Raw genomic sequence first — 12,999 nt, 5'->3', positions numbered from 1 at the left:
TATTTAAGATTAAAAAACGTATCTGGTATCCAATTGTCCGATTAAGTGTTTGGCGGACCATGCCAACCCCCAAAATATCCCTAAATCGGACATATTTACCCACCATGTCAATATGGGACTCAAATGAAAGGTATTTTCGAGTAGAATACGAATTTGATATCCAAATTGGGGACCAAGATTCTGGGGGTCCACCCCTACCTCAAAAAACATCCCCAAACATGACTTATTTACTGACCATGGCAATATGGGGCTTAAATAAAAGGTATTTGAGTGTAGAATTAGAATCTAATATCCATATATGAGACCAAGTGTTTGGGGGGCCGCCTCTCCCCAAAAACTTCCCCCAAAGGGGACACATTTACAACCATAGCCACATGGGGCTCAAATAAAAGGTCTTTGGGAGTATAGCACAAATCTGATATCAATATTCGGGAAAAGTGCCTATGGGGCCACCCCACCCCAACAACACCACCCAACCCCCAAAATCGGACATATTTACCTCAAATGAAAGGTATTTGCGAGTAGACTACGAATCTGATATCCAAATGTGGGACCACGTTTCTGGGGGGTGGACCCCTTCCCCAAAACACCCCAAACAGGACAAATTTACGACCATAGCAATATGGGGCTCAAATGAAAGGTCTTTGGAAGTAAAGCACAAATCTGATATAAATATTCAGGAAAAGTGTCTTTGGGGCCACCCCACCCCCATAACACCACCTAAATAGGTAGTATTTGCTGGTCATCGCAATATGAGGCTCAAATAAGAGTTTTTTAGAGTAGAACACGAAACTGAGTTTTTTAGAGTAGAACACGAAACTATGGAAATATGGGGCTCAAATGAAAAGTATTTGGGAGTAGACCATGAAAATGGTATTAACATTCGGGACCAACTGTCTAGGGGATTTCCCACCACCATAGTAACCCCCAATTGGACGTATTTGCTCACCAAGACAATTTGGGTCTTCAAGACAGTGGGGCTAGATATTCATAGTTTTTAGGGTCCATACCCCAAACCGGACATATTTGCTGACTTTTGCAATACGGGGTTTAAATGAAAGGTATTTGAGATTAGAAAACGAATTTGATATCTAATTTCGAGGACAATGCCAAAATATGGGATTCAAATAAATGAAATATAGATACATGAGAATAGAGCACGATGCTGATATATTTTCAAGGCTTAGTGTATGGGGGACCACCCCTAAATCGGGCATATTTACCGACAATGTCAATGTGAGGCTCATATGGAAGGTATTGGGGAGTAGAGCACGAAATTGATATCCACTTTCGGGAGCAATTTTCTGGGAGTCTACCCCTTTCCCAAAAGAGACCACAAACAGCAATTATTTATTGACCATCGCAATATGGGGCTCAAATAAAGGTATGTGGGAATAGAATACAAATATCCAAATGTGGGACCATGTATTTGGGGCACCGCTCTTTCTCCAAAAACCCCCCAAAGGGAAGAAATTTGCCGACCATGGCAATATGTGGCTCAATTGAAAGGTATTTGAGATTAGAAACACAATTTTGGGGCCAAGTGTTTGGGGGACACCTTATCCTATAAGCTCTACTTAAACCTATGACAATATGGGGTTTAAATAAATGGTATTTGAGAGAAGAGCACGATGCTAATATTTTTTTCAGGGCCTAGTGTCTAGGGGACCTCCTGGCCCCCAAAAACACTTCTAAATCGGACATCATGAGAATACCGGGCGGAAATAAAGTCTTTAGAATGGCATTGACCGTCCGAGCGAATTCGTGCTCCAATAAAGATCATATGGGATTCAGATAAAGGCACTTATATTGTTAACTGTTAGTCTAGCGATATGAATATATTATTTTCGTAGCATGGTATTTCACTAAAAGCTCTGCAATTGTCGAAAATAAATATTCAAAGCATAATTTTGTTCCATATAAAGTAAAAGAAGAAGAAATAAAACCATCAAAAATGCTTGTGTTTTTCCTGACTTAAATTTTTCATAGAAAAATTAATTTTTCATAGAAAAATGAATTTTTCATAGAAAAATGAATTTTTCATAGAAAAATGAATTTTTCATAGAAACATGAATTTTTCATAGAAAAATGAATTTTTCATAGAAAAATGAATTTTTCATAGAAAAATGAATTTTTCATAGAAAAATGAATTTTTCATAGAAAAATGAATTTTTCATAGAAAAATGAGTTTTTTATAGAAAAATGAATTTTTCATAGAAAAATGAGTTTTTTATAGAAAAATGAATTTTTCATAGAAAAATTAATTTTTCATAGGAAAATTAATTTTTCATAGAAAAATTAAATTTTCATAGAAAAATTAATCATAGAAAAATGAATTTTTCATAGAAAAATGAATTTTTCATAGAAAAATGAATTTTTCATAGAAAAATGAGTTTTTCATAGAAAAATGAATTTTTCATAGAAAAATGAATTTTTCATAGAAAAATGAATTTTTCCAAGAAAAATGAATTTTTCATAGAAGAATGAATTTTTCATACAAAAATGAATTTTTCATAGAAAAATGAATTTTTCATAGAAAAATTAATTTTTCATAGAAAAATGAATTTTTCATAGAAAAATTAATTTTTCATAGAAAAATGAATTTTTCATAGAAAAATGAATTTTTCATAGAAAAATGAATTTTTCATAGAAAAATGAATTTTTCATAGAAAAATGAATTTTTCATAGAAAAATGAATTTTTCATAGAAAAATGAATTTTACATAGAAAAATGAATTTTTCATAGAAAAATTAAATTTTCATAAAAAAATTAAATTTTCATAGAAAAATTAAAAATTAATTTTTCTATGAAAAATTAAAAATTAATTTTTCTATGAAAAATTCATTTTACTATTAAAATTTAATTTAACCAAGCAGCCTTCAACGATTAACAAGTCTTACTCTACCACTCTTGTTTTCTTTAATAAAAAAACCCAATTTCTTTAAGCGTACATATGAGTTCTTTTATTTAAATTGTCTTTAGATACACCAAATACATGTGGTTTATGATTATAACATGTTAAGTATTTTCATTTCTAAAGTACCAAAAAAGGGGAAAAATAAGGAGCAAAATTTACAAATGAACTTCTTGAATTTCATTATGGTTTTTGTATGTGTGTGTTTTTTTTTGTGGAGACAAGCGTATGTAATCTTAAAAAATATTCCATAAATTTATCTCTTTTTTTTTTTTTTTATTAAAAGTTAACAAAGATTTCAATTTTAAGTAATAATATGTATATATAAAGATCTCTACTTGTTGTTTTTGTTGTTTTTTAATTAACTATTTAAAATAGAAAATTTTCTCCAAACTTGTTCAATATGTTGATGCTTGATTGCAATTAGTAAAAATTTTTTGTTTTAAGTTTGTTCTACACTTAAGTTGTTTGCATTTGAGGATAATTTGTGTTCGTTTTTTTTTTTTGTTTTTGTTTGGTTTTGACTAAATTGGTTCTTCTTTTGTTCTTTTCGTATATAGAAATTTGTTGGATGAAAAAGAAGTAACAAGGAGGGGAAAGGTTGGTAGTACTAGATATATGTATATATAAATTCATTATATCTAAAAAAAGTAAGTCTTTTAAAGACCTTGATTTCCGTTGATTCTGATAATAGACATAAAAGCCGTAAACGTGGTATGTTTCAAATGTTCACGTTTACTATATTTGAAGGAGGGCAGAGTGATATAAAGTTTACTGCCGCCAATGGCATTGCTCTTAATCATAATAATCAGTGGTATCTTCCTCGGTAGTATCGTTCTCATCATTTTCACCTGGTTGAAGATTTTCGGTTGCACTACGCACACTTTGAATGAATTCACGCATGGCATGGACAATATCGGTAAATGATTGTCTCAAAACAGCTCCTGTATTAAAACAAAAATAAAAGATGACACATAAATTTGTTTCACCAATGTCTAAAATAGAGCCTTGCACATACCACCTTCCCCCGCGGCATTGTCCAAATTCATATTTAAGGCCTGCAAATGACGATCAACTTCTGCTACTTCATCATTGGCTCCGGCGGGCACTTGAGCGGCTAATCTTGCGGCAGCTTGCTCAACATTAGCAACAACTTGTTGCTGCTGCTGCTGTTGTTGTTGCTGTTGATCGCCTGCATTTGCAGCATTGGCGGCGGTGGCATTTTGTAGATTAAATGACGGCAATAGTGATTGGAAAAACATGGACACTGAGCGGTTATTGGCGGTGGTGGGGCTACTGGATGATGATTTTCTAAAATTAAAAAAAAAAAAAACTAGTAGTGAGTTTATCTTCTATAAGAAAGTTCTAAACATACCTCTCATAGAAATTAACAGAATCAAGTGGGGGCAATGGATCATACATCATTATGGCTTCTTTCTCCTTTGCCACAAATGGTGCCAAGGGTACCTTCTCCTTGTAATCGGAGAGTATAACATGCCTTAGTATTGGCCTTGGTGGTTGCACATACCGTGCAGCTCTCTTTTGGCTGTATTCTTGTATGACCTCATCCTTGCTTTCGATGCGATCCAATGCTACATTGACATTGCGTTCCAACCAAGGCAGAATGTTATTTTGACGCCAAATGACCTTGGCGCGACAAATATACAATGAAACCAATTGATGAAGAGCAGGTGATTGACTAAAGTGAAAGAAAAAAAACAGGAAAAATTAGAAACAAAACAAGTAAGACCATGCTAAGTTCGGCCGGGCCGAATCTTACCATGGATCGCATTTGTCGAGTTCTATGCGCGGTATCTTTTTTAGGCAAACAAAGAATATTGAATAAGAATTGTTATGCTATTGGAGCTATATCAAGTTATAGTCCGATTCGGACCATAACTGAATGCTGAACATTGTAGAAGTCATTGTGTAATATTTCAGTTTATTCGGTTAGGAATTGCGCCTTGTAGGGAATCAAGAAGCAAAATCGGGAAATCGGTTTATATGGGAGCTGTATCAAGCTATTGGTCGATTCAGACCATATTGAACACGTATGTTGAAGGTCATGAGAGAAGCCGTTGTACAAAATTTCAGTCAAATCGGATGAGAATTGCGCTCTCTAGAGCCTCAAGGAGTCAAGATCCCAGATCGGTTTATATGGTAGCTATATCAGGTTATAGACCGATTGCGCCATACTTAGCTTAGTATGTGGAAGTCATAACAAAACACCTCATGCAAAATTTCAGTCAAATCGGATGAGAATTGCGCGCTCAAGACTCAAGAAGTCAAGATCCAAGATCGGTTTATATGGCAGCTATATCAAAACATGGACCGATTTGAACCATACTCAAAGCAGTTGTTGGAAGTGATACCAAAACACCACGTGCAAAATTTCAGTCAAATCGGACGAGAATTGTGCCCTCTAGAAGCTCAAGAAGTCAGGACCCAAGATCGGTTTATATGGCAGCTATATCAAAACATAGACCGATTTGGCCCATTTACAATCCCAACCGAACTACACTAATAGAAATTATTTGTGCAAAATTTCAAGCGCCTAGCTTTACTCCTTCGAATGTTAGCGTGCTTTCGACAGACAGACGGACGGACGTGGCTAGATCGACTTCAAATGATATGACGATCAAGAATATATTGGGTTGCCCAATATATACTTTATGGGGTCTCAATCGCATATTTCGAGGTGTAACAAACAGAATGATAAAATTAGTATACCCCCATCCTATGGTGGAGGGTATAAAAATCCAACGTTTTATATTTTAAATTGCCTAAAACCCAGCTATTTTGTGGGTGAAATTCAAACATTTACACACAGTTCGGAGCTCAAAGTTCCAGCCTGTGTGGTGCTCATAGTTATCCCGTGAAGGGACTTTTAGTTGTTATAAGCTATACGAAGTTTAACACTGTAGACCTGTGACGGGCAAAACACCAACACTAATGCACATTATTTTAAACGTGAACATAATCAAATTCAAGCACTTGGGCTTGAAAATGATAGTGTTAGCGTGCCTACCACTGCTGTAGACAAATAGAAGTAGATCCCATTGTGTTTGTTAATGTTTCTACAGCATGTTGTATATTATGGACTAGGATGGCACACAAGGAAATTCCTCTTTCAACATCCCCATTTGACGAGGATTAAATTAAGGTTTCTTGAATTGAAAGTGATTCGGAATATACAACCTATTGAAGTTTAAATTGGGAACCGTTGTGAGTATCGGCATGTCCATATTTTTAAAAATTTTTTAAGGCTCCTTTATATTTCTCCACAATTGTTGCTTGTTGTATTTACCTTCCTGAAACTTCTGAATTAAAGTAAGAATTGCCCATAACTCTTTTGTCCGTTTGAACCGATAATTCATCCAGCAACGGCTTCAGCACACCCGGGAACATAAGCAATGCATACTGCAAGGCTTTATCGGCATTTTCGTTTTCTGAAAATCAAACATACAAAGCACAAACTTACAACATCACTCATCATGTATTAGTAATGGTCGTCATTGCTTACCACCCTGCATCAAGAACAAAGCCAATGCATACGAATATGCCATATTGGGCAATTGTGATAGATTACGCACAGTATTATATTCATCATAGAATTTCACTAGCCAAGTTTGTTGTTTGCTACGTATGGCATAATAGTCTATAATCAAGACCATAGCCAATGGATCCACATCAGGATTGAGGCTTAATATCAATTTAGAAATCTCGAATGCGGTACGGCAACAGGCACGAGCCTCTAAATACTGGGCATGTTTGAAAAGCACCACAAAGAGCGAGCGATTCTCTTGGCGCCTGTAGTCAAGGCGACAATTGCCATTGGTCAAACTAAAACTGGGATGCAGTGATGATTCTAAAACCAAAACGGCCCTTTCGATGAGTTCAGCGGCCAATGAAAAATCCTCAGTCATTTTGCCTGCAAAGAAACAAATCAATATTTCATATCTGACTATAATTTTGTTTATTATAGCAAACATACATAATTCACTCAATTGTATTAAAGAGTCCACATGATAGGGGCATCGCCTGATAAGATTTATTAAGAAATCCGAATCGGTTCTCTCCAATGCGGTCAAAAATAAGTTTTGCACACTTTGATAGTATTGGCTGTGCTCAAAAGCAAACCATTGTATTTTAGCTCCTCCATGTGATAACTGACTACTGGAGGTGGTAACGTTATCTGGCACTTGGGCTGGACGCATTGAAATGATATTCTTGGTCACAGGAGGCCAGGATTCTTTGGCTGTCACCATATAGGTGGATTTCAAAGTCAACTTTTGACGGCCACGTTTGTTTCTAGAAAATTATCAGTTGAAAAATAAAACGCTTAAAAAGAGGATAAGTCATTATAAACACTTACTCTATTTTCACCACCCGTTTGCCAAACGTACGCCTCATTTCATTTTGGGGATTAAGATTTTTCAATTCAACTGCCAATAGGGATTTGTCTATTTCGATCCTTGGCGTTTCCAATTTGGGATTTTGTGTTGTAGCAACAGACACTTTATTTAGCAAAGGATCAATATCACTGATGTATTTGTCGGTGAGCTGGAGAGAAACGAAATTTTAAAGTTATTTTGATTTTAGGCTTTCAAAGTGGTGCAAATCTTAATTTGCCGTGGGGGTTAACAGATGCTATGGTGGCGAAAGGTCTCTAAGAACGGCATTCACTCGGTAGCTGCTTACCGCTTCTGATAGCATATTCTCATGAATGCTTTTTATACCTGCCTCAAACGCTTATTGATCTCGAGGCTCTCTTTTGTGTGGCTAAACCTGTAGCTCTAGATCATAAAGTTACGAGCAGTCGATGTGGGGGCGAGCTCTACTGGTTCCCGGCCCAGCTAGGGATGGCGGGGAACCCGGCTGCCGACGAACTGTGGGATTGCATTCACGTGAATGCCCGTCAACGAGTATTACGCGCAACATGGCATTCCATATCCAGTGGCTAACATTGCACTTCTGATAGGAGTCCTTACAGATCTTTGAAACGTCAAGTCTTTGACGTCTCGAAGGAAGTACACAGAGAAAGACGGAATTCTGGGTGCGATAACGAACTGCTCTTCGTCACGTTGTGTTGCTATTCCACAATTGCGAGAAGACTCAAAATAATGGCATTACAGCCTTTTCCGTGAATGGATATCCCGATAACCTTGTCAATCGGGATTTCTGTAGAGGCCGGGCCAGTAAGGATTTCTCCACGGTCTGCTGCTTTCCATCATTTCTGCTCTCTTACATCTTATTTATTATTCTTCCTTCGAGCAAAAGTAATCTAAAGTCTTCGAGTGAAGTGTCTACCAGCCTGGGTCCTGATGTCAACCATTTCACTAGGGACAAAACTACCAACCGACAGTATACACAAGTTGTATAGCTCTTTTCCAGGAGGCCATCGTAGCGCAGAGGTTAGCATGTCTGCCTATGACGCTTAACACCTGGGTTCGAATCCTGGCGAGAACATCATATAAAAAAAATTCAGTGCTGGTTATCCCCTCCAAATACTGACGAAATTTATGGGGTATTATGCCATATAAAAACTTCCTCCCAAAGAGGTGTCGCACAGCGGCACGCCGTTCGGACTCGGCTATAAAAAGAAGGTCACTTATCATTGAGCTTAAATTTGAATCGGACAGCACTCATTGATATGTAAGAAGTTTTCCTTAATGGACTTTCATAGGCAGCTGGCAAAATATCGATGGCACTATCGATGAATATTTTTGCTATCGATACTATCGGCAAAAATAAGCGATCCGACACTGTTTGTATCCTACAAGATACATTGTACCTATAGAGGGTGCAATTTTCATTGGATTGGGCTAAAATTTTGTGCAATGATTTCTCTCATGACTTCCAGCTGACTTTTCATACCCCACACCACTACTGTGGTACAGGGTATTATAACTTAGTGCATTTGTTTGTAACACCCAGAAGGAAGAGAGATAGACCCATTGATAGGTATAACGATTGACTCGGAATCAATTAATATGTTCGTCCGATTTGCAGTGATATTGCAATAAAATGGTCATTTGTAAACCGATTCTCCCAAAATTTGGCAGGAAGGATTTTCTCTTGACTCTCGACATAAATGAGTTTTATGAACATCGGTTCGAATTTAGATATAGCTCTCATATATTTACATATCGCCCGATTTTCACTCCTAAAGCCGATGCAAACGCATCATTTGACCAATCTTCCCAAAACTTTGCACAACTCTTCCTCCGACGACTACCACATTATTTTAGAAGTTTGTTCAAAATCGGTTCAGATTTAGATATAGCTCCCATATATATGTTCGTCCGATTTCGAGAAATATTGCAATAAACTGATCATTTGTTAACCGATTCTCTCGAAATTTGGCAGTAGGGATTTCCTTATGACTCTCGACATTATTGGTGAATTTCATACAAATCGGCTTAGATTTAAATATAGCTGTCATATATGTATATCGGCCGATTTCCACTCCAAAAGCCACTGCAAACGCATTTTTTTAACCAATCTTGCTAAAATTTTGCACAACGCTTTCCTCGACCACTACCACATTACCTGAGAGTTTGCTCGAAATCGGTCCAGAATTAGATATCGCTCCCATATATATGTTCGTCAGATTTTTAATTGGAAATAATGTTGTTATTTGTGAACCGTAGTTATTTGTGTTTGAACATATTTGATACGGATTGTATAATAATCCATCAGGAAACATACGCCGAAGTCCATCAAAATTGGTTCAGAATTGGATATAGCTCCAACATTGTAATTCTAGGGTAGGTGTAGGGTATTATAGAGTCGGTACCGCCCGACTTTTGCCCTTTCTTGCTGGTTTAAGTTTGGTTTTATTCGGTCCGTGCATTGGTATTGCTTCTATATAAATCGATGACCTGATTTTTACTTCTCGTTTTCTTTTTAAATATAGGTGATGGGAAATTATCGAAAGTTTCGATATTAACGAAGTATTCGATATAAAAGAAATATCTAAAATAAAATATGTTGCGATCATTGATAGTTTGCCAATTCTACTGGACATCCACATTTGTATGGGGTGGTAAAGATCTTAGTCAAGCTCCATAGATGAACAAGCTTGTTCTGATCCATAGAATCGATAGCCGTTGCCGGGGGCGAGGATCGCAGTATACAACTGGGGACTGACACACCAATACGCAGAATGAAACTATCTCTTCTTGCATATAGATTGTCAGAATAGAGATAGCAAATTGGTCGACTAATTCAAATACGAACTTGGCCTTCAGTTGTATGTTTCTCACTGCGCGAACCGCAGAATTCAACTGAAGACTGAATGACCAATTTATAGTAAACAACTGGGGACTGACAGACCAATACGCAGAACGAAACTATCTCTGCTTACATATAAGTTGACCACAATTTGTCAGAATGGATAGCAAATTTGTCGACTTATTCAAACACGAACTTGGCCTTCAGTTGTATGTTTCTCACTGCGCGGACCGCAGTATACAACAGGAGAATGGGTGACCATTTTTTTCACGTAGAGGTTGACCACCTTTTATAAAAATGCTAATGCAAATTTTGCCCATGAACATTCCACCAAGGAACAGGGCAAACTTTTCACATATCAATGAGTGCAGTCCGATTCATGTTTAAGCTCAATGATAAGGGGCCTCCTTTTTATAGCGGAGTCCGAAAGGTGTGCCGCAGTGTGACACCTCTTTTGGAGAGAAGTTTTACATGGCATAGTACCTCACAAATGTTGCCAGCATTAGGAGGGGAAAACCACCGCTGAAAATTTTTTCTGATAGTCTTGCCGGGATTTGAACTCAGACATTCAGCGTCCAAGGCAGACATACAAACCCCTGCGCTTCGGTGGCCTCCGACCACCTTTTATCAGAAAAATAAATTTGGCGACAAATTCAAACGCGCACTTCTTATTCCTTCTATTCTTCTATGGCTATTTGTTATTCTTTTATTAGTCATTTACTTGCCCTTACCTCATTGTCCTCGCTGCTTATATGATTTCCCGTATATTTGGACTTCTTCTTGCGCTTCTTCTTTTTCTTTTTGGAAGCGGCCGGTCCGGCTTCCAGATTAGTGGCCGCCGAAGCATGTTCGGTCTCATTGTCGTCTTCTTTCACTTCACTTTCCGATAGACTTTGTTGATTCAGCTGTGCATTGTGATGGATGATGATGATGACGATGGAAAGTTTAAATAAAAATAGAACAAAATAAAAAAAAACGTCAATAGATTATTGAAGAAACAAGATTGTGTGCACGGATGACATTGGTATGGGTATAAAAAATGGAGGTAGCTTCAAAATAAATATATACCTATGTAAGTATGAAGATAAACATCATGCACATACCAACCTATGTATTTTGTTATGGTTAACTAACCTACATTTATAACAACTTTTGTGTATAATATAAAAGAGAATCCAATAGTTTTCCTTTAGTAGGCCCATAGCCACCCACTCACTCACCTACCACAACATCATCAGGACACATGCATACATACATAACACATAGAGCCTTTACTCCTCTCCATCTCCCACAACTAAAGCAGATGGAGAGGAACGATTCTTTGGCAGCATACAACTTACCAAATCGAAAAAATTGGTTTTTCCTTTGCCTGTTTGCAAATCTGGATCATCTTCGCCGCCACTACTCAATAGATTATCAACATCTTCTTCGTCAGCATTAGGTTTTAGCTCATCGCCACCTTGCAATTTCTTTAGAACACGGGACGACATTGCTTTGCTTTTACCGTATTGCTACTAGTCTTCTTCCTTGCCTGCTGTCTTGGAGATCGGTAAGAAATAGTTCAAACTTTAATTTTCCACATCAATTGCTATTATTGACCAATAAGTAAGTAAATTAATAAATAATAATTTCACAAATGAAACATACTTCGTTCGTGTTGCAGAAAAAAATAAATACATGAGAGAATATGAGGGATATAATAATCGATTTTTCGATTTTTTATGTTATAATCGGAAATCGTCGAATCGAGGCCAAGAGAAGTGTTTTGTCCAAGGCGTATTTAATAAGGTGGCCGCATCGGTGAATTGCTACAACAAAGCATCTTTTTTTGGAACTTGATATGTCAAAATTTATAAGCAAGGCGAATAAAATTCTATTCGCCGTGACATTTAAAATTTTCGGCAAATTTGCTTCGACCAATCAGAGCAAGAACTTTATTTTTGTGTGTCAAGCTAGAAATAACAAATTCTAAAATTTACAAAATTCCTATTACCTGAAAAGGCTTAACCCAAAAAACCACCAAGATGGTAGTCTTAATTAGCTTTCTACTAGCAAAGAGCTCAAAATGGAAGATTGTGACTAGGTCAACACAAGAAGTATGACTTTTGCATGACTTTTTGAAGCTCTTGGATATCCGTGGGTGTTCAGGTCATTAGAAGAGGACAGTTAAAGTTTGTTAACTAAAGGGTGATTTTTTTGAGGTTAGGATTTTCATGCATTAGTATTTGACAGATCACGTGGGATTTCAGACATGGTGTCAAAGAGAAAGATGCTCAGTATGCTTTGACATTTCATCATGAATAGACTTACTAACGAGCAACGCTTGCAAATCATTGAATTTTATTACCAAAATCAGTGTTCGGTTCGAAATGTGTTCATTCACCGTAACGTTGCGTCCAACAGCATCTTTGAAAAAATACGGTCCAATGATTCCACCAGCGTACAAACCACACCAAACAGTGCATTTTTCGGGATGCATGGGCAGTTCTTGAACGGCTTCTGGTTGCTCTTCACTCCAAATGCGGCAATTTTGCTTATTTACGTAGCCATTCAACCAGAAATGAGCCTCATCGCTGAACAAAATTTGTCAAAATTTGAACACATTTCGAACCGAACACTGATTTTGGTAATAAAATTCAATGATTTGCAAGCGTTGCTCGTTAGTAAGTCTATTCATGATGAAATGTCAAAGCATACTGAGCATCTTTCTCTTTGACACCATGTCTGAAATCCCACGTGATCTGTCAAATACTAATGCATGAAAATCCTAACCTCAAAAAAATCACCCTTTACTAAGATGACGTTGTCATTATGATGTGTGGTCGTGTGCCAAGATTGGCCAATGGGCT

The 12,999-nt window shown here is 37.0% G+C and overlaps 1 protein-coding gene across 2 annotated transcripts; it reads right to left on the bottom strand.

Moving 5' to 3' along the window:
* Positions 1-2,936: 2,936 nt before the first annotated feature.
* On the bottom strand, positions 2,937-11,889 carry LOC106092012 (ribosome quality control complex subunit TCF25). 2 transcript variants are annotated; one of them, XM_013258743.2, is made up of 10 exons: positions 11,798-11,889; positions 11,491-11,738; positions 10,882-11,055; positions 7,290-7,477; positions 6,909-7,225; positions 6,438-6,845; positions 6,222-6,363; positions 4,290-4,613; positions 3,933-4,225; positions 2,937-3,858 (listed from the first exon to the last, which is right to left on the bottom strand). In XM_013258743.2, the coding sequence occupies exons 2-10, from the start codon at positions 11,638-11,640 to the stop codon at positions 3,710-3,712; spliced, it is 2,145 nt and encodes a 714-aa protein (XP_013114197.1). In that variant the 5' UTR covers positions 11,641-11,738; positions 11,798-11,889; the 3' UTR covers positions 2,937-3,709. The 2 variants fall into 2 exon arrangements, with proteins under 2 accessions (XP_013114197.1, XP_013114198.1); XM_013258744.2 differs by having other exon boundaries at positions 11,491-11,688; positions 11,798-11,882.
* Between the last annotated feature and the right edge of the window lie 1,110 nt (positions 11,890-12,999).

Source organism: Stomoxys calcitrans, chromosome 1 (assembly GCF_963082655.1).
Source record: "Stomoxys calcitrans chromosome 1, idStoCalc2.1, whole genome shotgun sequence".
NCBI classification, from domain to species: domain Eukaryota; kingdom Metazoa; phylum Arthropoda; class Insecta; order Diptera; family Muscidae; genus Stomoxys; species Stomoxys calcitrans.
Note: the sequence above shows the minus strand (reverse complement) of the source record. Positions and strands in the feature narration are given on the sequence as shown.